Source organism: Caenorhabditis briggsae (genome assembly GCF_000004555.2).
Source record: "Caenorhabditis briggsae complete genome, chrIV, whole genome shotgun sequence".
NCBI lineage: Eukaryota > Metazoa > Nematoda > Chromadorea > Rhabditida > Rhabditidae > Caenorhabditis > Caenorhabditis briggsae.
The window spans coordinates 1,391,367-1,417,766 of record NC_013487.2 but is presented as its reverse complement, the minus strand read 5'-3'; the positions used below and the strand labels follow the sequence as shown (position 1 = coordinate 1,417,766).

Genomic DNA, 26,400 nt, shown 5'->3' with positions numbered 1-26,400 from the left:
TCGGATTTTTTTTGTTTATGTTTCAAATATTCTTTTAAAAAACCTTTGAGCTCAACGTTGTTTATTGTTGGGTACAGACAACCGGCAGCTGAAGAATGTGTTGTTTTTTAAACGTCAAAAATAGCAGGTGGTCTAGAAGCTCAAATTTCCAGGCCATGCTTTTGAAAACTGGTTTCTTTCTTGATATGAATTAATTTTCTATTGGAAAAATGACAGTTTCAGTCTACGAATACTTAACCTAAAAGTCCAGTTTTCAATTGTTTAATGTTTCAAAGTGTGGCTATCGTGGAAACTAGATTTTTCAATTCCATAATGCTAGACTCCAAGTCATACAAAAAGTTCCTTTTGAAATCAAATGCTCTTCAGATGGACACACAAGGAACATTCGATAACAATTCAACATATCAACAGTGTATGACGGTTTTCGCATTATCGACAATTGTTAGTTTTGAAAAAAATTATGTTTCAAAAAGTTTACATTGTTTTGATTTTATCAACTTATTTCTGATCGAAAACACAGCGATTATGACATTTATCAGTGGTTAACATTTTTCTGTGACAGAAATCTGGCCCATTTTTGATTATTCCTTCGAGAATTAAAAATTTTGAAAATCGCTACTTCTTATATCATATTTTAGATTAACGGCATAGAGGATAACATTCAAGAAGACGCACTTCAACATCTTTCGCTTTTCGTGGAGTACGGTAGAATGGCAATGGAGCAGCCGCACAATTTTGGAAAACCGTTTTTTTTGGGAAATATTTATTTGATGTTCAATTTATCATTCTATTGCCTTTTCAGGCTCAATTATCTTGGTTACTGTAAAATATATTGACAACCTATGAACTACTTTCCTAACCTAAATGCACATGTCAAATACTCCTCCTCCCCTCGTCGCCCTATGAACTTAATTATTGTTCAGCCCTACTCCTCTGACTATTTTTCTTCAATTGTTCCCCTGTGGAACGCCATCACTTCTCAAGTTAACCGATTTCTCCTACCTTCCGAATTTGAATCCTTAATTTCTTCCAGTATTACCCGTTATTGATATATTTGCTCCCCTATTTTTCTTTTTCTACCGGTTACATCTTTCCTGTGTCAAATATCTAAATTATCCCGTTTCCCCTCCCCTACTCAGATCGGCCTCGTGAGGGGCATTTTTCTGAGTCTTTCATGTCCTGCCCTCTAATGTTTTATTCACCTGATCAATAAACAGATTAAATTAAACTATAAAAACTTTGATGATATTATGATAAACATTTTACCAGTTTGCAGACTTCTGATAATTTTTTTTATACACAGGAAGATAGTTTATACATTTTGAACTTCAAACGTTATCTTCCATTAAGCTGAAGTTATTGAGCTTAAGCTCAAGTTAAGCTTGAATTTTTGAACGTAAGCTTAAGATGAGCTCCAACTTTTAAGTTTGAACTTAAGATAACTTTAATTCTTATAGCTTCAACGCAAGATTAGTTTATATCATTGAGATAGAGCTTTAGCTGAGCTTAACCCTCAACCATTAAATTTCAGATGAGCTTAAGCTAAATTCAAATCGATTAAGCTTTAGCTTATTATTAACAACTTTGGAAATCGCATTAAACAAAGCTCAATTATCTCGGTTCCTACAGGTGATATACAAATTTTGTCAAATAATAAAATGCTTGTCTTTTATCGCCAACATTTTATTAGTTGACAAAATTTTGATACCACTTGTAGGAACAGAGAAAGTTGAGCTCAAAGTTCAAGTGGAGCTCTCATATTTCAAATTGAACAAAAAAAACGTTTACCCCTTAATTACCGTTATTATACCGCAACCGGTTTAATATGAAATTATTTTTTCATCGCTTGTATTCGGATCATAAATGAATTTCTGATACTTTTAATGGATTTTTTCAACTGATACAGAATGCAACACTCACAACAACCAATTATTAAACTAGATCTCATAAATCTTGTCTGTTTTGTTTCTTTTTTTGTTTTTTTTCTGTTTTTTTCCTGCTTTTTGTTTTTCTTGCTTTGTTTTTCTTGGTTTTTTTTGTTTTGTTTTCGTGTTTTGCTTCCTTTTTATTGTTTTTTTTTTCATTTAAAAGTAACTACAATGCAAGTTTAAAATGATTCTGTGTATTAACAATATTTTATGACCTACAAAGTCAAAAAAACTAAATTAAAACAAAAAAATTACCAAATTTCCAAAATGCTGGTTTTTGGAACTTTTCAGCCGTGGAAGATTATCTGATTTTTGAGTATATAAAGTTTTTGACTAATTTCCAGGTACATTTTTTTCAGTTTTCATGTCAATAATCCTTCAATCTAATCAATAATCACCACTCAATTAACACAGAAGTCTTCTCAACACTTGCTGACATCTATCTATCCACATTGTTTATAGTAACCGGACACCCCTTCTCCTTATCCAAAAAGATCTGTCCGCTTTTTTAACCGCCAGACGGGACCCTCATTTGATGGTCCATTCCGACAGTTCTCCGCGCCGCCAGATGACAGTACTACTACAAATCGTATAAACAAGACTGTGAACTAACCTAATCTGCATGTTCATAGTAACTTTCGTGCAATTACGAAGAACCCAGTGAAAAAAGTAAATAGAAACTGTAGATACCGTGAAACCTGTAATAGAAGGGCCCCCCCCCACACTGTCACGTTTGAGCTCAATTATCTCAGCTCCTATAAGAGATATCAAAAACGTGTCAACTGATAAAATCTATAGGATAACATGATAAACACTAATTAGTAGGAGATACAAATAAAGTGTCGTGAAGAATAGATCATTGCTACTGGAACCAAAATCGGCAACAGGACTTTCGAAATAAGCTAAACCCTTTTACATTTTCATTTTAAATAAGTTAAACATTTTAAATAAGTTAAACTTCTTTACTCTCTTAATAATGAAACAGTATAAAAATATGAAGTTATGATCACTCAAAAAGAATGTGGGATTTCAGAATTTCAGCTGATTGTCGCGAAATCAAAACTCTGGAACTTGTGCAAGGGTTGGAATGGCTTTCGAATATTTTGAAGGCTGATTCAGGCAAAAATTCAGTGTTTGAGTGGGTTGCCTAGATATTCAAGCTTCCATTTTTTTAAGGCCACACATCTCGGTTTCTATAACAGATATCGAATTTGGATCAACTGATAAAATGTTTGTGATAATATGTTAAACATTTTGTTAGTTGACAAAATTTCAATATCTCTTATAGCAACGAAGATAATTGAACTTGTATGAAACTTAAATTTTTCATTTTTTCGAAAATTTTTTTTTCCTAGAAAATTTCTGCAGTTTATCTTTGTACTTTTTGCAGTTTCATCAAATCGATAATTTGAATCGAAAATCGTCAGAAGCAATTTTCAAGTGTTAATGCTCTCAAATTACAGTATCCTCGGGATTCCATGCGAGTAGCGATATAGCCGCCCGTACCCGCAGCTACCCGTACCCGATTGCTACCCGGAACTTTTTGTGTTTGCAGACAATGCGCGCAACTTGACGACAATTCGCGCATATTTTTCGGTTTCTTTCCGAAACAAATTCGTCCATTTTTACTGGCTGGTAAATTTTCATACCTGAATTATTTTTATTTTTACCTTAAAACTATTTTCTACACCAATAAGCGACAAAAATTGTCAAAAAATCATTTGAAAAAAATTTTAATCGAAGTGTCGGCAAACTTCGCGCATTGTCTGTAAACACAAAAAGTTACGGGTACGGGCGGGTTGCAGCTACCCGTTCGCTACCCTCCCGTCATGGAAAACCTACAGTATCCAAAAGTTTATATTCGAAAACTAAATACTGAAAAGGTCAAATTCGGTAAGAAGTAGTTTTTTCTAGCTCGAGATAATTTTTCAAACATTTTCCAGTTCAATTTATCTGAATTTTTGAAAATATCACTCGAAACTTTGTACAAAGAGAATACAACGATTAGAACTGAAAATTAGTTAGTAAGATTTACAAAAGTTGTGAATCAGGGAAATATATTAAGTAGACAATTTAGTAGATAATCAATAGACAATATTTAATTTTTATGCACATTAGGAATCAATGGATTGAGTTCGTCAGTCATTTCAGCATCTTCTCTTCTTGACCGTCTTCTTCAAATCAACCTCAACGTCAACCTCCATTATCTTCCTCTTCTTGGATCCATTCTTCTTGACTTCTCTATCTGTCCGGACATTCTCTTTCTTGCCAACCAATCCACTGCAATTCCAGCTTCCACACTTGCACTCGATATTACACGAACTGTAAATAATAATTTCTGATTAATTGCCTAATTAACTATACTAATTAACTTACTCATCCCTAGAGAATCTGTAATTGAAGGTCAGCTCGTCTCCCTCGTTGATATTCTTGATAGCAATGAAGGCAATAAAGTTCACATTCTTAGGCATGGCGTGGAGTTTCCACTTCTCAGCGATGAGGTTTGGATCGCATGAATGGTTGATGTACTGCGCCTGGTTTCCAGAGACCGTGGCGTCGATGAAGTGACACCCAGAATCCAAGACGTAAGTGTCCACCATCTTTGCTTCATATAATTCGAATCTTTTGACCTTCTCGGCTTCCGAAACATATTCTCCCGTAAAAGGGATCACAAACGATCCAGCTTCCATACATTTAGTGGCATACAACCCCTTTCCTTTGCCTCCGGTCTCTCTTATCTCCACGATTGGCTTGGTTGGTTCCGCTTCCTTGCCATCTTTGGATTTCTTGATTTTTCCAATGCCATAACCTCGGAACTTCTGATTCTGGCATCCATATTTCTTGTTGGAGGAGCAGGTCTCCGGACATTCTTTGCGCTCACAGACATTGGGACAACTGTCATCGGAATATTCGCAATCCTGATCGCATCTGAAAATATTGAAAATTTTAACAAAGTCTGAAAAGTCTAGAAAGCGCCACACACTTATCCGCCTTCATTACCATTTTTATAGCGTACATGTTTTATTACCGTATTTCATCTAATAGAAGCTCACCCAGACAATCAACTTTGAACTCAATTATCGAGATTCCTATTTTTACTGTTCCAAAGCCTATTTTTACTGTATACCTATTTTTACTGTTCCAAAGTCTGCATTTTAGAGAAATGATTTTAAGTCACATTAATCAGATTTTGGGAAACTTCTGGAAAAAACAAAATTATGAAAAACCAGTAAATCTAAAATTTTCAGACCAATCGGAGAATTGCTAGATGATTTTTCGGTACCCTAAAAATCATACTTTTCAGATAAAAAACCAAAAATTATTTTTCAAATACTGCGATTTGTTTTTTTTTCATTATCTAGAAAAAAGTAATTAAAAAGTGAAAGAAAATGACGATTTACCACTGTAAGATTGTCAGATTACTGTAGTTTTTCTATTTATACCAGAAAATGTGTTACCATATAATTTGTTTATATTCACCAGATTATTTCTCCAAAGGCATCTGTTTCGCGCTTTTTTACCGCCAGACGGGTCAAGCTTTTGATGGTCCTGCCGATAGTTCTCGACTGCCCTCTTTTGTTGTTTCTGTATATCCCAATAGTTTTTATAAACAAAATTAACAGTCTTCGAGTGTCGCATTTCAGGATACCGTAAACAATCTAATTGAACGCCACCGTAACCGCGCACTCTGAGCACATATATCTCAGCTCTTTTAACAGGTATCAAAAAGTAGTCAACTAACGAAATGTTTTTGATAACGTAATCTACGTTTTGTCAGTTAACTACTTTTTGATATTTGTGACAGAAGCCAATATAAATTGCCTCAAAGTTGACCGTTTGTGTGGCATTCTATTCGTTTGGGTGGCATTCTATTGTGTGTACGGTAGTTGTGCTGGTATGGTATTTGTTTTTTGGGGCGGAAATGGAAGTACGAAAAAAACTTTATTCGAAAAAGGAAACTTTAATTTAATGAAACCTCAACCAGTTTTTTGATTTAGAGCTCTATCAAAAGAATTGAAAATCAAAGTGATATCGTGATTCATGATTTTCCTAGTGCAGTGGGTTGGCTTGTTAATTTTTTGATCTAGAAATGAAAAAAAAAACAAAAGGTACTGTAGGTTTTTGTTTTTCACGGAATACTGATCGAACTTTAATCAAACCTAACAGTCAAATCTTAACATCAGAATTTTATCTTTCTGGAAATTTTCAAAATCAGAAATTCGAAAATTCAAAACATTTCCAAATAAAAAAAGTGTCGCATCTGAGAAAGTGCTCATTTTGACACTGTTTGCTCACAAACGACTAATCTCATCAGAATGAAATTTGGCAAAAAACATACTTGTAATCCGGGCCTTTGCCGGGCCTTCGCGGGCCCTGCCATAACCTCTTTCAGAATCAATGTTTTCGAATCAACTCAATCAGGTATGATAGAACTTTACGAGTACTACAAAACGGTATCATTTGGAATACTGTATCTTGTCTATGAACAGAGTTACAGAGCAAAAGGAGCAAAAAAAGCAGGCCCGCCCCGGGCCTGCCGGGCCCTGCGAAAAAAGTCACTTTATGATCTGTAACTTTGTTCATAATTAAGATACAGTATTCCAAACAATACCGTTTTGTAGTACTTGTGGAGCTCTATCATATCTGATTGAGTTGGTTCGAAAATATAGATTCTGAAAGAAATTAAGGCAGGGCCCGCGAAGGCCCGGCAAAGGCCTGGATTACAAGTATGGCAAAAAGTTATCAATCACAAAAAGAAATTCTATTTTTTTATAGTATACCCTAAAATTTTTGGTTTTTTACTGTATATTCTAAAAACGGCCTCGGTGGCCTAGAAATTCAGTTCCACCATTTTCTAGGCCATAATTCAAATATTGTGTTTGTGGAGCTTCGATTCAAAATAGCTCAAAATTCTGAGGCGGTGGGATGCATTTTTGAGTAATTTGAAGCTAAAATTCGCAGGGACCTTCCAAGTTTCAGGCAATGGCCTAGAAATCCAAACGTTTAAAGTTTTTAGGTCACACTTCTTAAAACTGTTTTGTTTCTCACGGTGTTTGTTGGTGAGTTAGGTCCGGTATGTCAATGTGAAGACGTTTTCATATGGACATCATTTCCGGTGGCCACCTGCCTGGTCCTTACCCAATTCGATTCTGTCAGAATACCATTTAGTTGTTCACCTACTTGTGACTATATATTCTCCTATTGATTACAATAATGTCTTTCTACACCGACTTCAATATGACTGTAAACCAGACGTTTATGGTTTTGGATACTCCAAGAAGACAAGAAGACCCATTCAAGACTCGACTTTGCAAGAGTTATGCAGTTGGAGGAGACGAAGACTGCAAATATGGAGTACACTGCAAGTTTATTCATCCAGAGGACGAGGAGCAGTACATGAGACTCATCGAGTACACAGAGGAATACAGAAGAGTCAAAGGAGACGTGCAAAAAGAAGTTCAACATCTCCACGGACTGAAAAGGACGATCAACGATGCAATCAAGGCAAACGCGATCGACGAATGGATCAATCGAAGGATCCGTCTGTTCAATGAGGTCTACCCGAAGGCACCAAACTACTACGATCTTCATGGAATGTCAACAAGGGGAGCTGTGAACTATGTGATGGATATTTGCCAGATGATGAGGATCAATAACATCTCGACGAGTTGGCTGGAAACGGGAAGAGGAAACCAAACGTTGATAATATTCCACTGATTAGAAATGTTCTTCTTAACAATTATAATGGTTTTAATAACGTTTATTTTGTCCCTCTTGCACATAATGATGGTATTCTTGAGATGACGATCGTTTGAGTTATTTTGTATATTTTATCATGTGTATTTATTATTTTAATATAAACTAATATTTTAAAAAAAACTGTGTTTAATAGATTCTTCAACTCAAATTTCTCGGGCGGAAAATATTTTGGCTATGTTAAGACCAGGAAAACTCTTCAAGTTTCAGGCAGGAGCCTAAAAATCCAAATCCAAATTTTGAAATTATTCAGATCGGAGAACTGGTATCTGAATCGTTTTCCAGGGGCTTAGTTGGTTCACTTTCTGAAAATCCCACATTTGCTTTTTTATCTGTTTCATGTACTTTTCAAAGAACATCCAGTTCACTAGCACATTGGTGGTTTCTCTATTTTTTTTCTTCTCTCATTTTCCTCACATTTGTCGTATTGCCTCTAATTAAAGGTAGGGGTTAATGAAAAAAAAAAATGTTCTCGAAATTCTGTTTAAAAATGCCCCTCGAGGAGTTGAACTTGTCGAGGCGAGTATTGAAGGTGCGGCGCCGCTACCGACTGAGCCATGCGGGCGAAACTGGAGCAGGCGCCTGATTGCATACATAAAGGCGCGGACGAGGATGTACGCAGAGTGACATTAAGCGTTGTACACCGTTACGGTAGAATGCATACTCTGGCCCCAAAAATCCCCCGTAAAATCTCCTGTCCCCCCACCTTTAAGCGCTACCTTACTTTGAGCTCGATTATCTCAGCTCCTGTGCGAGATATTAATTTTTGTCAACTGATAAAATGTTTTTCAAACCATTTCCAGCATTTTGTCAGTTGACAAAATTTTGGTATCTCCTACAGTAACCGAGATAAATGATTTCAAAATGGAACCAGCTGTCCATTTGATGATGCCAATATTAGCGGATCTAATTCGTCTTCACATTGTACCCTGACAGCTGGAACTTGACATTTTGACGATGTGAACACGCTCAAAGATAAGGTACATCCGGTTAGTTAGTATACTTCTGTTCGAAAATGAATACAGTACCTACAGTGCTTCAAGAGGTACATTTTTATAGATAAATCCGTATACGGTGGTTATACCATCGATTACCATAGATCACTAGAGATTACAATGTGACTTGATACTTTTTTCTGAAATGCAAAAAAAATTGTAGGATGAAACACAATATAAAGTTATGTATCTAAAAAAGTACCCCTTGAAACAGTAATCCGACTTTCAGGGATTCCTTTGAAATGTCATTTTTGAGCCACTTTATCTCAGTTACTATAACAGATATCAAAATGTTGTCAACTGATAAAATGTTATTGATATTATGATAAACATTTTATCAGTTGACCAATTTGCTATATCTCTCATAGGAGACGAGATAAGTAAGGTCAAAGTGAAGTGGCGGTACAAAAAGGAACAATAGACGAAGAATTGATGAATGTGCTTAAAGTGTGCATGGAACAGAAATAAAAGTAGCCTGAAATAGCCTGAAAAAATTGTCAGTTCTATTCTTGTATGCAAAATTCAAATCGTTTATTGGCACTTTCAAAAAATAGAGTTCTAGTAGTCAAGTTCTCCTTCTTCTCAATACAACTCCTCCTTCTTCTCATCCTCATACTTCTCAACCTTCTTCTCCGGCTCCTTCGCCTTCTCCTTTTCCTTCTCCTTCACCTCCTTCAACGATTTTCCAGCCTCCAACTCCACTTCCTTCTTCTTAATCACTTTCTGAGTCTGTTCTGTCACTCCATTCTTCTTCTTCTCTTGTTCTTCCTTCATCTTCTTATTCAACGATTCCTCCCAATCGTACGGATACTCAGTTGATCCCGTGTTCTTCATCGACTCTCTCAGCAGGTAGTACATTCGTTCGTAGTTGGGCTCGTCAAAGAATTTCCCCTTGTCAATCGTTTCCAGAATTTCCAGATACTCACGGGGGCAACTGAAAAAAAGCTTGGGTTACTGTAGTACATTCTTTATACTCTAACTTTGACCTCAATTATCTCGGCTCCCATAAGAGATATCAAAAATTGGTCCACTGATAAAATGTTTATCATATTATCAGCAACATTTTGGTAGTTAACAAACTGTTGATATTTTTTAGTGGAACCGAGATAAATTGATTTAAAGTTGACCCTTTGTCCGACCGAAAAAAATAAGGGCTAAAAGACGGATTACTGTTTCAAGGAGTAAATTTCCAAACGAATGAATTTATACGGTGCTACATACATTTCTTTATTTTGATACAAATTATCTCAGTTCCTATAAGAGATATCAAAATGTAAACAACTGATAAATCAAATGATAAAATGTTTCTTATAAAATTTCCAAAATTTTATCAGTTGTCAACTTTTTGACATCTCTCACAGAATTCCAGATAATTGAGGTAACAAACTTACCCTCCAAACATTTTCTTCTTGATAATCGGGTCAGTACGAATTCCTCGCTTTTCCTGTCCGACTTGTCCGATTTCGGTCATGTTACGCCATGGAAGTGAGCCTTTTGTGATTTCCACCTGGGAACAAAAATTGAAAATTTTGAAATTTTGAAATCAAAAAACTATCTACAAAACACTTCAAAAATCAAGTTTCTACGACTAATTTGAACCGAGTTATGACAATCGAGCTAGAGACGCAGAGAAACGAGACACACTGCCTCTCTAGCCTCAAAACTTCAAATGCTCATAACTCGGCCCAAGATCGTCGTAGAGAGCTCATGTTTGGCTCAATTTGTAGGAAATGTTTCCTATTTTCTGAAAACCAAAAAAAGTTCCACTCACCAACATGTACAACCACGTCTCACAATCATCCTGTCTACACAACTCTCTTCCGGCATGACAACTGACTGGAGCGTACTTCACCGTACCTCGGAATCCAGCCACATTTCTTGGCTTCTTGATCGTTCCGTCCTCGTGCGCAAATTTTCGAGCCATTCCGAAATCCAGTACATACACTTTGCGTAACTCGTTGACCTCGGCTCGGCCAATCGTGTAGTTGCCCGGTTTGACGTCACGATGGAGATAGCCAATGTTGTGCATGTCTTCCAGTGCTTCCAACGATTGGCGACCCACAGAGATGGCGGTGCCCATTCTGAAAATTGACATGAAACAGTAGTGTGGGATTTTTGGAAAATTCTGGGAAATCAAAAATTCACACAACTTTTTTTGAGATCCTTGGAATGTTTTTGAACTTTCAAAAAATATATAAATTTTCTAACAAAATGAGCCAAAAACAAGCTTTCTACGACGATCTTGAGCCGAGTTATGAGCATTTGAAGTTTTGAGGCTAGAGAGGCAGTGTGTCTCGTTTCTCTGCGTCTCTAGCTCGATTGTCATAACTCGGTTCAAATTAGTCGTAGAAACTTGATTTTTGAAGTGTTTTGTAGATAGTTTTTTGATTTCAAAATTTCAAAATTTTCAATTTTTGTTCCCAGGTGGAAATCACAAAAGGCTCACTTCCATGGCGTAACATGACCGAAATCGGACAAGTCGGACAGGAAAAGCGAGGAATTCGTACTGACCCGATTATCAAGAAGAAAATGTTTGGAGGGTAAGTTTGTTACCTCAATTATCTGGAATTCTGTGAGAGATGTCAAAAAGTTGACAACTGATAAAATTTTGGAAATTTTATAAGAAACATTTTATCATTTGATTTATCAGTTGTTTACATTTTGATATCTCTTATAGGAACTGAGATAATTTGTATCAAAATAAAGAAATGTATGTAGCACCGTATAAATTCATTCGTTTGGAAATTTACTCCTTGAAACAGTAATCCGTCTTTTAGCCCTTATTTTTTTCGGTCGGACAAAGGGTCAACTTTAAATCAATTTATCTCGGTTCCACTAAAAAATATCAACAGTTTGTTAACTACCAAAATGTTGCTGATAATATGATAAACATTTTATCAGTGGACCAATTTTTGATATCTCTTATGGGAGCCGAGATAATTGAGGTCAAAGTTAGTGTATAAAGAATGTACTACAGTAACCCAAGCTTTTTTTCAGTTGCCCCCGTGAGTATCTGGAAATTCTGGAAACGATTGACAAGGGGAAATTCTTTGACGAGCCCAACTACGAACGAATGTACTACCTGCTGAGAGAGTCGATGAAGAACACGGGATCAACTGAGTATCCGTACGATTGGGAGGAATCGTTGAATAAGAAGATGAAGGAAGAACAAGAGAAGAAGAAGAATGGAGTGACAGAACAGACTCAGAAAGTGATTAAGAAGAAGGAAGTGGAGTTGGAGGCTGGAAAATCGTTGAAGGAGGTGAAGGAGAAGGAAAAGGAGAAGGCGAAGGAGCCGGAGAAGAAGGTTGAGAAGTATGAGGATGAGAAGAAGGAGGAGTTGTATTGAGAAGAAGGAGAACTTGACTACTAGAACTCTATTTTTTGAAAGTGCCAATAAACGATTTGAATTTTGCATACAAGAATAGAACTGACAATTTTTTCAGGCTATTTCAGGCTACTTTTATTTCTGTTCCATGCACACTTTAAGCACATTCATCAATTCTTCGTCTATTGTTCCTTTTTGTACCGCCACTTCACTTTGACCTTACTTATCTCGTCTCCTATGAGAGATATAGCAAATTGGTCAACTGATAAAATGTTTATCATAATATCAATAACATTTTATCAGTTGACAACATTTTGATATCTGTTATAGTAACTGAGATAAAGTGGCTCAAAAATAAAAAAAAACTTAAAATGCGCATAACTCGGCTTGAAACAGTCGTAGAAACTTGTTTTTTTGAGCATTTTGTTAGGAAATTTTCATATTTTTCGGTTTTCCAAAAATATCCCAAAAATGTTTTTTATGAAAAAGTTGTTTTTTTCAGTTTTTTGAAAAATCTACCAAAATTAAAAGTTCGCAAGTTTTCCATAAGACGGTCCAAAAATCAAATTTCTACGACTATCTTGAGCCGAGTTATAGCGATTTCAAAGTTCCGAGCTAGAGACGCAGAGAAACGAGACACACTGCGTCTCTAGCCTAAAACTTCAAATCCCTATAACTCGGCTCAAAAGCCTCGTAGAATGCTCGTTTTCGGCTCATTTTATTGGAAATTGTAGCTATTTTCAGTTTATTTTAAGTTGAAGAAATCTTTTTAAAAGTAGATTTTTTCGAAAACCTCAAAAAAACTCACGAAAACTTTTTCGTCGGCGCGTTGGCTCTCAAATCGGCCAAGGATAATCCGACGAATGTCATGACGACATAGTTGAAATTGTCGACTTGTCCCTTATCCTCAATGTTGCAAAAGTGGCGGCCACCAGCTTTTTTCAGCTCGTTCAAAACGTAGACTTCCATTTTCAGCAACTGAATCTTCTCGTCTTTTCCTTCGACTTTTAGTGCAAAAAGGTCGCCTTTTGGGTTGGAACATTTGTAGACAGCGCCGAATGCACCCTCGCCGAGCTTCTTATCGATTTGCCATTTTTTCACTTTCTGTCCGACATTTAGTTGGATCAAGTCTCCCATTTCTTTGAGTTACTGTAGGAAATAGTTTTTGTAGTTTCATTTTTAAGTTTGTTAGAGCGCGATTGCTTGTTTTTTCAAGTTTTCACATTTCTGATTTAGAGGTGGGGGGACATGAAAAAAATAATGTTCTCGATATTCCGTCTAAATATGCCCCTCGAGGAGTTGAACTTGTGAGGACGAGGATTGGGGGTGCGGCGCCGCTACCGACTGAGCTACGCGGGCAAAGAGAGAGCAGCACCTCGATTGCATACATAAAGGCGAGGACGACAGATGTACGCAGAGTGACATTAAGCGTTGTACACCGTGACGGTAGAATGCATACTCTGGCCCCAAAAATACCCCGTAAAATCTCTTGTCCCCCCACCTTTAGACCACTCAAATTGTTGGAATTTCTTTGCGGAGCTCAGAAATCGGAAGATTGAAAAAGTAAAAATTATCAGTAGAGCGCATTCGCCTAATCCAGCCTATAGAACCGAAAACCAACCTTTTTGTATTCGGCAAAACCTTTCAAAGTAAAATTGAATGCAAACAATAAATCTACGGCGCTTTCTTATCAATTGACACCTCCCAAATTTTGCTGTATATTCCAAAAAAATATTTTTTTTTACACCCAAGGAAAAGTTCACGCTTTTCTTTCTTCTTGAAGTTTTATGGATATCTAACCCAATCGAAACCCTTTTTGATACAGTAACCTTAACTACAGGAAACTTAACTACTGTAACCTCAACTACAGTAACCTTGACTACTATAACTTCAACTACAGTAACCTTAATTACAATAACCTTAATTACTGTAAACTTAACTACAGTAACCTTAACTACAACAACTGTGATTACAGTAAACTTAACTACAGTAACCTTAACTACAGTAAACTTAACTACAGTAACCTTAGCTACAGTAAACTTAACTACAGGAACTTCAACTACAGTAACCTTAATTACAGCAAACTTAATTACAGTAACCCTAATTACTGTAACCATAATTACTGTAACTTTAACCATAGTTACCTAAACTACAGTTACCTAAACTACCTTACCTAAACTTTACCTAAACTACCTAGTTACCTAAACTACCTCAGCTACAGTAACCTTAACTACAGTAACCCTAACTATAGTAACCTTAACTTTAGTAACCTTAACTACAACAACTGTGATTACTGCAACCTTAACTATAGTTACCTGAACTACTGTAACCTTAACTTCAGGAATCTTAGCTACAGTAACCTTAACTACAGTTACCTTCATTAAAATAACCCTAATTACTGTAACCTTAGATATAGTTACCTAAACTACAGTAACCTTAACTACAGTAACCTTAACTACAGTAACCATAACTACAGTAACCTCAACAAAAGCTACCTTAACTTCAGGAACCTTAGCTACAGTAACCTGAAAATCTAAAATACTTTTTAAAACATTGTCCCTCTAATTTCGAAAAACGATTTTTTTTGAGCTCAAAAATCAAAGTAAGTGAAGAAAATATGTAAATTTCATGTTTTTGGATTTTATTTCAAAGTTGCTGAAATGATTTTTTGAGCTCAAAAGTTCGAAAATAAATCCAAAAATGTTGAAATTTAAAAAAATTGTTTTTTTTTGTACCATTGTTTTGTACGTAATTTGTATTAAGTATACTTGCGGACGGGCCCAAAGCGGGCCGTGGCGGGCCGTGTCATAGTTTTTCTTAGGATTGATATTTTTTGACCAACTAAATTATATATGGAAGAAGTCGACGAACACTACAAAATGATACTATTTGGAACACTGTATCATGTTTGTGAAAAACGTTACAGACCAAACGGGCCGAAAAACCGGCCCGGCCCGGCCTGCATTTGCAGCTTTTTGGCATAACTTTGTTCACAAATATGATACAGTGTCTCAAATACTATCATTTTGTAGTACTCGTCTTTTGTAGTGATCGAGTTCTACCATGTTAAAATTCATAAAGGATATGGAGAAAAAATCAAGAGATTAGACAACAATTAAATTAAATCAACGAAGAACACTAATTTATGCAATAGAAATTATCAATTCTTTCCCGACGCTCCTCCATCTTTCAGCATTACAGTTCGGTTGAACACGAGTTTCGACGACGTCGAGTCCTTGTCAACGCAGAAGAATCCGATTCGTTCGAATTGGAATCTGGAAGAAGAAATGATATTATAGGGAGATTTCTAGGCCAGCTAACCTATCATAAACTTTGGATTTCGCCACTGATTGATCGATGAGAGCGTTGTAGAGGACGGTCAAGGAGTCTGGGTTGATGTCCGTCAGGAAGCCACCTGGAAGATTTTCAAATTTAGAGTGGCCTAACTTTTGAGAGCTGGGTTTTCTAGGCCATCATGGTAAATGATCTAGAAATGGTCTGAAATGCCCCTGGTGTGTTTTCTAGACCATTTTAACATAGTGGCCTAACTTTTACAATTTGAATTTTCTGGGCCACCATGAAACATTGCCTAGAAATGACCGGATAGTCATCTTATGTGTTTTCTGGGTCATTTTACCATGGTGGCCTAACTTTTGCAATTTAAGTTTTCTAGGCCTCCATCGTAAACGACCTAGGAATGGCCTGATATTCATTTGGTCTGTTTTTTGGACCATTTGGCGTGCTGGCCTAATTTTTGCAAGTTGGATTTTTCTCGGTCACCATGGTAAATGATCTAGAAATGGTCTGAAATGCCCCTGGTGTGTTTTCTAGGCCATTTAGCATGGTGGCCTAGATTTCGAGAATTGAATTTTCTAGGCCACCTTGGTAAATGACTTAGAAATGACCTGATAATCATCTGGTGCGTTTTCTAGGCCATTTTCGCATTGTGGCTTAACTTTTGCAAGTAGGATTTTTCTAGGCCACCATGTTAAATGGCCTGGTGCGTTTTATAGCCCATTTCAGCATGGTGGCCTAACTTTTGCAATTCTAGGTCATGTTCTCCTACCTGGCAACGCCTGCGCATCTTCTGGATTCTTGCTCTTGAACAGTCTCTCATACAATCGGACCTCTGCAGACACCGGCTTGGCGACCCAATGAATGAATGCCTTCGGTTTCTCTCCATCAGCCAACGTCTCCGCCTTCACGATGACTTCGGTGACGTGCCCCTCTGAATCCTTGACTTCTCGAACGAATCGAAGCACTAGTCCAATGTGTTTCAGGCCGACAGTCTGTTTTGGAGTCAGTCTTCTGAATGATTTATCCGTGTCGTCTGGCTTGTAATCCGTTTTCTCAATGTAGATCTCTTGGTCCACGGCGACAGAATGCTTACGTGGATCCGATGGATCCGATGGGAAGTCTGGAACGTCGGCGGTGGAGGGAAGGTTTAGATCGGCAAAGTTTTCGATCGTGAGCTTCAAGCCGTCGAGCACAGCCATCGTTCTTGGCGCATGAATATTCAAATAATCCCTAACACACGCATCCAGGAGCTGTGGATCAATCACCATTTGCGACATCGTCAAACCGAGTTTCGCCACAAATTGATTGATAGCTTCCGATGGGATTCCACGTCTTCTAAGTGCTGTAAGCGTGAACAACCGCGGATCGTCCCAATCGTTCACCGTTTTTGTCGTGATCAACTTCAGAATCTTCCGCTTCGACACAACGGTATAATTGACGTTGAGTCTACCGTACTCCCATTGGACGGGACAATAAATGTCCAGAGCGTTGCACAGCCAATAGTACGAGCTTCGTCTCGATTGGAATTCCTTAGTGCACAGGGAATGCGTAATATTCTCGATGGAATCACAGAGACAGTGAGTGTAGTCATAAGTTGGATAGATGCACCATTTGTCGCCTGTACGATGATGTGGGACGTATTTGATTCTATAGGCTACCGGGTCCACTTTTCCTTCTTCCAGAGTCAATTTTAGGCGAAGGGTGGCTTCTCCCTCGTCGAATTTTCCGTTTTTCATGTCTTCAAACAGCTGGAGGTTGTCTTCGACGGAGCGATCACGCCATGGGCTCATTTGCACCTCGAAACCGCGCATTTCCTCGACTCTTTGGTGGCAGACGTAGGCCAGGTTTTTCTGGAAAATTGAATTTTTCAAAAATTATCATTGGGGCGCGTTTGACAGCTTTTTGATTTTTTTTTGAAATAAAAGAGGGAACAAAACTTTTAACTACCGTAAAACCTGTATTAAATAAGTCCCTTTAATAGAAGAGCCCCTCTAATAGAAGGGCCCTCCGAAGGTACCTTGGAACAATAGAAGCGGCGGCCCTTCTAATAGAGGTTTTACGGTATTTTTCAATATATATATAAATGTTTTAATTATTGAAAAATTCAAATTCCCGAAAAAACTGAAAACTCCAAAAAATCGATTTTTGTGATTTTTCTTCAATTTTTCGATAAATTTTTAGGCCTTTTTTGGTTTTTTAGATATTTTTGAGGATTCTTTTTCGATTTTTCCGAATTCCTCACCTAAAATTTGACGGGATGGTGTTCAAGATTACTGTAGGCTACTGTAGGAAATGTTCTATTTTATAGTTTTGTTTTTATTTTGCAAACACAATCACGTCAAAAAACAACTACAAAAGAAAAATAAGTTTTCTACAGTAATCTACAGTAATCTTGAACAACATTTTGTCAAATTTTAGATGAAAAATTCAGGAAAATCGGAAAACAAGTGCCAAAAATCGCTGAAAACCCTAAAAAGGTCTAAAAATTTTGCAAAAAATCGAAATTGCCAATTTTTCGGAATTTCGAGTAATTTTTTCCGATTTTTCTACTGATTTTTTGAGGTTTTCGAACCGATTTTTTCGGATTTTTTAAAAATATTTTTGTTTCTATGTGAATCCACAGATTTTTCAACACATTTTGATGCAATTAAGATCCCGAAAATTGCTCATTTTTAGCAATTATCAATGGAGCGAATTTGCTAAAATTAAGACTCACCTGAATCAATTTAACCGCCCATAAATACAACTGTTGGAAGTTATCCGACGAATGAGTCACTCTCGCCGGATTATACCCCAACCAATTAACGATGTCTTCAATCGCCGTGAAGAATTTCTCCTCCTCCTTCTCCGGATTCGTATCATCGAATCTCAAATTGCACACTCCGCCCATCGCCTTCGCATATCCAAAATTAATGTTGATCGCCTTGGCATGTCCAATGTGGAGCACTCCATTGGGCTCTGGTGGGAATCTGGTGACCACTTTTCCGCCGACAGCTGCCACGTGGCTCTTCAGAAGCTCTGCAGTTTTGGGAGTGGTGACGTAGCCGTCGGTTTTGTAGTTCTCTCCGACTGCGTGGAAGTGCGCACGGGTGCGGAGCAGCTCGTCCATCGTTTCGGCGCCTTCTGAGAAGTCGTCTTGGGTGCTGGTGGCTTCGTTCTTCTCGGTCTTTTTGGCAGCGTCTTTTGGAGCCTTGAAATGGGAAAATATTGGAAAAATTCCGGCTTTTTGAAGGCAAAAAATCATGTAGATTCACATGTTTTCTTCAGAAAAACTACCGTAATCCTAGGTTCCCAGCTTCTACAGTAATCCATAGACACTCCTGGATAATCTACAGCAATCCACAGTACTCTAGTCAATAGCCTAGGAGCTTTGATCTAAAAGGATAAGCTACAGTAAACCTTCTTAATTACAGTAATCTTGTCAGTAGCCTAGCAGCTCTGATAGGACAAGCTACAGTAACCCTCCGCTCCTAATAGGACACTCCTACAGCTTCCTGGATAAGCTCTCAGATGGAGTACAATAGTCTTCTTTTAGAGTCTCGCTAGACAACAAAGCTACAGTAATCCTGGGGTCTTAATAGCACTGTACTGAGCTTAAAATCCCGTTTTTCAGCTCATTTTTCAAGAATTTTCGACAGATTTTCATATAATGGCTATTTTCCAATGAACATTTTCGAAATTTCAATTTTTTCCAGCTAATTTGCCAGAATTCCTTTACTTCAAAGCTAAAAATCATGATTTTCAGCTCATTTTTTAGATTTTTCTTCTTCAAATTTTCCGAATATTCTTACTTCCCTACCTTCACCACTTCCGGCTTCTTCTCCTTCTTCTTCGGCGCCAAATCCTCTGCTGTTTTTGGTCCCAACAACTCCAAAAACCTCAAATCCACCTCCTTCTTGACGATAGCTCCATCGGCCCATGGAAGAGACGATCTGAGCTCTCCGAGCAATTTTCCAACGGCAAAACCGTATCTCTCCGCCAGAATTTTCTCTTTGTGTGTGGCGATGACGTTGGAAACGGCGTTCTCGATGTCGTCGATGGTTACAACGACTCCGACACCACAAGACGACTCGAAAGCCGGGATTTCGATTCCTTTGACGCTATGGGACAGGAGGTATTCGAAGGCGGCGGAGAGCTGGAAATTGGGGATTTCGAATGCTGAAAATGGTCCAAAAACGGCATTTTTGGCATACTTCAGGTCTATTTTTTACTGAAAATAGGCACTTTTTGGATCAAAATGAGCTAATTTTGGCCTAAAAATCTCAGTTTTCCTGCATTTTTTAACTTTGCAAAATCAAGTTTTTCTGTTTAAAAATTTGAAAAAAAAACTTTTCAGCTAGTTCTGACTGAAAATTGTGGGATTTTAGACCAAAATGAGCAAAAATCGGTCCAAAAATCTCATTTAGACTGCATTCTTGAGCTATTTCCGCGTCTAAAATCAAGTTTTTCAGTCAAAAAATTTAGAAGAAAAAAATGCATTTTTGACTATTTTTGGCTGAAAATGATCCAATTTTAGATCAAAATGTGCCGAAAATCGATTTTTAAAAAATCATATTTTTGCCCCAAAAATCGTATTCTAACTGCATTTTTGAGCCTTTTTAACGTCTAAAATCGGATTTTTCAGTCAAAAACCTTTGTTTTTAATACATTTCCGGCTGAAAATAGTCCAATTTCGGGGCAATCTGAGCCAAAATTGGTCCAAAAGCCTCATTTTTGACGGTTTTTTGAGTCCGAAACCAATTTTTTAGCTCTCTACAGCTATTAGAATGGCCTAAAATCCCTACCTGCGGCTCAGTCTTGATTCCATCGTTCATAATGTACTTGACCACCAGTGGAGCATTTGGCGCCACTTGTGGCTTCAATTTCGTGGAAAGTTGATAGAGAAGAGTGCCTTTTTGCTTTGAAATCTGTCCCAGAGGCTTCGCTTCCTTCAGAATCCCACTGATCGTCGCGCTGAGCTTGGCATTTTTTAGGGTTTCCGCTGCCTTTGACTCGGAAAGTCCCAATTGGAGAAGATCCTCTTTAGTTGTCATTTCTACCCTGGAAATTGCAGGATTTCAGTGGTTTTAGGCAGAAAAATGGAGGAAAATGAAGAAAAATAGGCTGTAAAATTGGAAAAACGGCTCTGAAAGGTGGTAAATATGTGATAAGGAGGAGAAGGAAAAAGACAGATTGCTGTCAATTTCACAACTTTTTGAGACTTAAAACTGACTCATTTCGACATTTTATAACTAATTACAGAGGAAAAAGAGTGAAAATTCGAAAAAATATGAAAAAAAATGGCGAAAAAGGGAAAAAAATTACTAAAAATTAAAAAATTCCAACCTGTAAATTTCCCATTTTCTGACATCCAGAATCATAATTTAGAGGACAAATTCAATTTTTATTCGACCAAAAATACTTTTTGAATCGATTTTCTGAAAAAAAATTTACAAATTTTCTGAAAATTTCGAATTTTGACCCAATTTTTCTGGATTTTGTGAATTTCCTTTTGAAATTAACGTTTTTTTTTCCTTTTAATTTTCTCTAAAATACTATTTTGAGCCCCAAAATGAAGAAAATCCATAAAACAAACAATCCAAATCTCCACTTGAAAAACCTAATTTTACACAGATTTTTCAGAGAATTTACACTTTCTACACATTTTCGGCCGGTTTTTATTCAATTTTTTATTCAAAAAATGCAAAAAACTTTTTAAAAAATCATCTAAATCCCTGCAAAACTCCCAAAAATAGGAGTCAAATTCAACAAGAAAAATAAAAAACAAAAACTGCAAAAGTGTGCATTGTTGCGTCGCGGTGTCTGCGTCCGGTGCATCGAAAAACGGTGTTCCACTCTCCGATCCACGTCTTTTGACGGCGTGGCACTTTCAGAGCCGGAAAAGAGCTGAAAATCTAGAAATTTCAGATTTCCCAGTTGTTTCATTGAATTCTCCATCAAATTCTCTATAATCTGATCGTGTCAAACATCAAAAATATCGCGAAATCTAAGATTTCTAGACTTTTCAAAAATCAGAACCGGATTTTATCAGATTTTCCGCTATTTTTCCGATTTCCACGGATTTCCAGTTCACACCCCGATCTTGGTTCTTTGAACACACATTCATTTTTATGTAGCCGACCTTTTCAAGTTTTCTAGAAAAATTTCAGAAAATTATGGCTGATGAGAACCATGTCCGTCTCACCGAGGTTCAGCTTATTCAATCGGAATTTGGGTGTCCTCTAGAAGATTGCTATAAAATGGCCGTTCAGTATTATAAGAAAGGTTTTTAGAATTTTTTGTTGAAAATTTTGAAAATTTGAAATTTAGAACATGTTGGCAAGCAGGAGCCCGTTCAGTATGAGGACCGTATTAAGCTATTGTCGCTGAGCAAGCAGGTAGGGGGAAAATTCAAAAAAAAGATCATAAAACTCAATTTTTTCAAAAAAATCGAAATTTTCGAAAATTTGAATTTTTTAGAATTTTTTTCCCCTAATTCGCAATTTTAGCACATTTTCAATCGAATTTTCTTAAAATTTTTTGGGTTTTAAAATTTCGGATTTTTCAAAAAATCAATTTTTTCAAAAATTATGAAATTTTAAAAATATTTTTACCAAGTTAAAATCAAATTTGAAACTCAATTTTTTACCAAAAAATCACAAATTTTGAAAAAATTCTAAAAATCGAAATTTGAAAATTCCGAACCGACTCAAAAAATCACAAATTTCAAATTTTAATTTTTTCGAAAATTATGAAAATTTTGAATTTTCATAACATTTTTATCAAAAAAAAGCTCAATTTTTGGCCTAAAAATTCAAAATTTTCAAAATCCTAAATTTTGACCCAATAACTAAAAATTTTCAATTTTTGAGTTTTTGTGTCAAAATTTTCAAAAACTTCAAAAATCCCAATTTCAACCCTAAATCCAATTCCCAGATCCAAAATGGCCCCATCACTGACGAATTCGACAATGCCGGTTGGCTGGATATCACTGGGAACGACGTGAAGTGAGTGCGGACATCTGGACAAACAGAACCACAGATCCCCCTAAAAACATTCCATCAAAAACGAAGAGACAAAAAAAACACAATTTCCTCTTTTTTGGCGAAAAACGAGAAAATGAGCAAAATGAAGAAAATTGGGTAGTAAATCGAAAATGGAGAAGAAAATGAGAAGACGAAAAATTTCATTTCATTTCGTTTGTTTTGTTTTTCGTCCCGAATTTCCTCCTCTTCCGGCTGGCCTAAAATCCAATCATTTGGGTTTCTAGGCCACCAAAAGCTTTCTAAAATCCTTGAAAATTTTCAAGTGTTTTTCTGTTTCCTAAGGACCACTTCATTATGGCTATTTTTTTCAGAAATTTCCCAGATAATTCCAAATTCCAGAGTCGTTTTCTACGTCATTTATCAAGGTGGCCTAACTTTTGCAAGTTCGGTTTTCTAGGCCACCACGGTAAAATGTCCTGGAAATCATCTCATGTGTTTTCTAGGCCATTTTACCATGGTGGCCTAACTTTTGCAAATTTGGTTTTCTAGGCCACCATGGTAAAATGGCCTGGAAATGACCTGACATGCATCTGGCGTGTTTTCTAGGCACACCAAGGTCATGTTAGGACATTCTTAGGCCATTTTGAAGTGGTGGCCTAGAAAACCAAATTTGCAAAAGTTCGGCCATCACTTCAAAATGACCTAGAAAACACACCAGGGTCATGTTAGGGCATTCTTAGGCCATTTTGAAGTGGTGGCCTAAAAAACCAAATTTGCAAAAGTTAGGCCACCACTTCGAAATGACAAAAAAAGCGAGAAAACGATGTCAGCAACAACACTACAGAACCTCATCATGGCCGAGTTTTAGGGTTTCTAGGCTATCCCACAGCCAATGGCCTGGGAATCCATTTTTTTGGGATTCTAGGCCATCCAATCTTTTGTGGCCTAGGAATGTTTTAGAATTTTTCGCTGACCTAGTTTTCTCATTTTTTTAGGATTTTCTAGGCCATCTCATTTGCTTATTGAGCAATTTGAAGTCCATGGCCTAGAAAACCCAGGTTTTGGGTTTCTAGGCTACCTTTTTTTTTCAAAACTATGTACACATTTCAATCTTCCTGTTCCTCTTCTTTCATTTTTGTTCTTCTTCTTCTTCGTTTTCTAATCCATTTGGGACGTTTACATGATGTACATGGGTGTTTTCCCCTTTTCCTTTTTTGTACAACAAGCCCCAAAAATGTGAAAAAAGAACGAATTTTTTCTTCTTTCTCTGCAAATTTTCATTGAATAGACGGCAATTTGAAAAGGGGGGAGGGGGGACGTTTTTGGAAATTTTTAGATTCTTTGAATCAAAAAATTTTTTGGGATTTTTTCCTCAAAAGTTGAAAATTCAGAAAAATTAGGATCTGCAATTTTGGAACTTTAGATTTTACCACAATTCTCATTTCTAATTTTTTGAATTCTGAAATGGGTAGATTTTGGGAAATTTTGGAGTTTCTGAAATTCCAGATTTTTGGGAAATTTTGGAGTTTCTAGATATATTTTTATAGAAAATTTGGATTTCGAATTTCCGGTTATTCCAGATTTTGGACTTTTTGAACTTTTTGGACTGCAAAGAAAATCCAGATTTTTAGAATTTAGGAATTTCTGGAATTGCCAATTTTCTCACTTTTTTTCTGAATTCCAGATTTCTAAAATCACGAATTTTGAATTTTTGAATTTTTCTGAAATTAACGATTTTTTGGATTCTCTGAAATTCCAAATCTTCCAACTTCCGTATTTGAGAATTTCAGTTTTTTATTTATTTTTTTCTGAAATTTTGAAGTTTTCGAAATTTTGAAAATACGAATTCCTGTAATTTGGGATTTTCAAATTTCTAGATTTCCGATTTTTCTAGATTTTCGATTTTGGATTTTTCCGAAATTTCTGAATTTCTGAGCTTTCAGATCGATTTCCAAATTTTCGGATTTTTCAGATTTTTGGATTTCTCCATTATGTCAGGTTTCAAATTTTTAAAATTTCGAAATTCTAGTTTTTCCCGAAATCCTTGAATTTCAAATTTTCCTCTTCTCCTGGAAACCCCTCTGGAGACATGAACTTTTTCGTCTGCTTCTCTAAATTTTTGCCCTTCTTCTTCCTCAAAAAAAGTTATTCTCAAATTTTCCATCTTCTTCTTCTTCTTCTTCCTTACCATCAGTTTGGAGTCAAAAGGAAGAAGAAGATGTCTCTTCTTCTTCCCTTTTCACCAACTTGTTACTCTTCTCTTTTTTTTCGTTTTTTTAATTTTTTTTCTTTCTTGGTCAGCAGTTTTTTTTTGGAAAAATGAGTTTTCGAAATTTTAAAAAATTATTCGAAAATCTCAAAATTTGAAAATCTGGAAAATTTAGAAAAAAATCCCAAAAAAAAACGCTATTTTCGAGCATTTTACCCGATTTCGAATTTCTTAAAATTGCATATTTAGGCTAAAAACGCCCAAAAATCGTCCAAAAAATCGCAAAATTTTCAAATTTTTTATTGATCTTTTTTGCGATTTTAGGGTAGTTTCCAGAATCTTAAAAGTTAGCACATTTTTCAGCACATTTCTAACCAAAATTTCTGACGATTTTCGACGTTTTTATTCAATTTTTAATAGAAAAATTTCGGTAAAATTTGAGATTTTTTCAAGCTCAAAAAAGTCATTTTTGGCCATTTCAAATTTTAAGCTGAAAATTGCACTAAAATTGCTGAAAATTCGGGTTTTGAATGCTCAAAATTGGCTGAAAATCGTTCTAGAAAATTGAAAAAAAAGAGTTTTTCGATATTTTGAACGATTTTTAAGATTTTTTTTGAAATCCAGAAAACAAAAAAAAAAATCTCATTTTTTTCCCATGAAATTCAATATTTTTCTTAATTTTGTTTTTCTAGGAATTTTGACTCAAAATCCTCTTGTTTTCTCTATTTTTGGCTCAAAAACCTATAATTTTATTTTATAAACTTTTTGAAAAAATAATTTGACATCATTTATAAGAAGGAAGTGCTCAAAAATGCGCAGATTGCTCAGCTTTATTTAATCACATCACATGTGATATTCGCATAGGATTCACCCCTCGAAGCACTTTTTGAGCGTCACTTTTTGAGCTGAAAATTTCGCTGAAAATTGAGCTAGAATTGCTCAAAATTTGGGTTTTAAATGCCGAAAATTGGCTGAAAATTGTTCCAGAAAATTGAAAAAAAACATTGAAAGCCAAATTTCGGGTCAAAAATTCAATTTTTGAGCTAAAAATTTGCTGAAATTTTCACTAAATTGGAAAAAGCTGAAAAAATGCTGAAAATTGAAAATTTCGGACATTTTTTACCGAAATTTTTATATTTAAAAATTGAATAAAAACGCCGAAAATCGCCAGAAATTTTGGTTGGAAATGCTGAAAATTGTGCTAAAAACTGGAAAAAATCAATTTTAAGATTCTGGAAATCACCCTAAAATCGCAAAAAAAATCAATAAAACATTAGAGAATTTCAGCATTTTTTAGACGATTTTTAGACGTTTTTAGTCTAAATATAGGGTCAAAGCTCAAATTTTGAGCTGAAAATTGCACTAAAATTGCTGAAAATTGGCTAAAAATCGATCTAGAAAATTTGAAAAAAAAGAATTTATCGATATTTTGAACTATTTTTGAGCGTGTAAATGCTGAAAATTGCACTAAAAATCACTGAAAATCGGTCTACTGTCTATTCAATAAAACGTGGGCGCACCCAAGGTACGGAATCTCAATTTGCCTCATTTTTTCTATCAGAATGTTTATGGCATCTTTGAAAAATTATACTTTTAGAAATTAGAAGAAAAAAAACTGAAAAAGTCAGAAAATTTCAGTCTAAAAAACCAGACAAATAAGACTCATTTTAGGCACTTTAAATCAAAAAATATCGATTTTTTGAGCCCAAAATCGGACTTTCCAAGCCAGAAACCCTCGGAAAATGATGACGAAAATGAAAAATATCACTTCCAGCAGAAAGGCTTCCAAAGGGAAAAAAAGCAAAATGTATCTAGTTTTTGAAGGAAAGGGGATTTTCAGATTTTCAGACAAAACATTTTTTTTCAAATTTTAAGCAACAGGGTCATGACTCATAGAGATTTAGTCTAGATATTTGGCTGA

At 36.1% G+C, this 26,400-nt stretch overlaps 6 protein-coding genes across 6 annotated transcripts in view; 3 read left to right on the top strand and 3 right to left on the bottom strand.

Moving 5' to 3' along the window:
• Positions 1-4,075: 4,075 nt before the first annotated feature.
• CBG13777 lies at positions 4,076-4,946 on the bottom strand (the record flags this gene model as incomplete). Its single annotated transcript, XM_002632483.2, has 3 exons — positions 4,076-4,250; positions 4,305-4,856; positions 4,912-4,946. 3 exons carry the CDS (start codon positions 4,944-4,946, stop codon positions 4,076-4,078), a joined length of 762 nt encoding a protein of 253 aa, XP_002632529.2.
• A 2,220-nt stretch (positions 4,947-7,166) lies between these two features.
• CBG13776 lies at positions 7,167-7,646 on the top strand (the record flags this gene model as incomplete). The annotated part of the gene is made up of 1 exon (XM_002632482.2): positions 7,167-7,646. The coding sequence occupies one exon, from the start codon at positions 7,167-7,169 to the stop codon at positions 7,644-7,646; it is 480 nt and encodes a 159-aa protein (XP_002632528.2).
• Positions 7,647-9,271: 1,625 nt separating this feature from the next.
• Positions 9,272-13,145, bottom strand: CBG13774 (the record flags this gene model as incomplete). The annotated part of the gene is made up of 4 exons (XM_002632480.1): positions 9,272-9,614; positions 10,072-10,187; positions 10,452-10,761; positions 12,817-13,145. Coding segments are annotated over 4 exons (1,098 nt in total), but the record flags the coding sequence as incomplete, so codon positions are not given.
• Positions 11,141-12,029, top strand: CBG13775 (the record flags this gene model as incomplete). Its single annotated transcript, XM_002632481.2, has 2 exons — positions 11,141-11,220; positions 11,678-12,029. The coding sequence occupies 2 exons, from the start codon at positions 11,141-11,143 to the stop codon at positions 12,027-12,029; spliced, it is 432 nt and encodes a 143-aa protein (XP_002632527.2).
• Positions 13,146-15,168: 2,023 nt separating the features above from the next.
• Positions 15,169-20,338, bottom strand: Cbr-qars-1 (the record flags this gene model as incomplete). Its single annotated transcript, XM_002632479.1, has 6 exons — positions 15,169-15,283; positions 15,330-15,423; positions 16,075-17,155; positions 18,022-18,495; positions 19,105-19,440; positions 20,090-20,338. 6 exons carry the CDS (start codon positions 20,336-20,338, stop codon positions 15,169-15,171), a joined length of 2,349 nt encoding a protein of 782 aa, XP_002632525.1.
• Positions 20,339-21,460: 1,122 nt separating this feature from the next.
• CBG13772 overlaps positions 21,461-26,400 on the top strand; it is a gene marked incomplete at both ends in the record, with an annotated part of 15,732 nt that continues 10,792 nt past the window's right edge. Inside the window, 3 exons of the mRNA XM_045244819.1 lie at positions 21,461-21,569; positions 21,615-21,682; positions 22,221-22,291. Coding sequence (XP_045095252.1) covers positions 21,461-21,569; positions 21,615-21,682; positions 22,221-22,291 — 248 coding nt within the window. The remainder of the gene's footprint in view (positions 21,570-21,614; positions 21,683-22,220; positions 22,292-26,400) is intronic.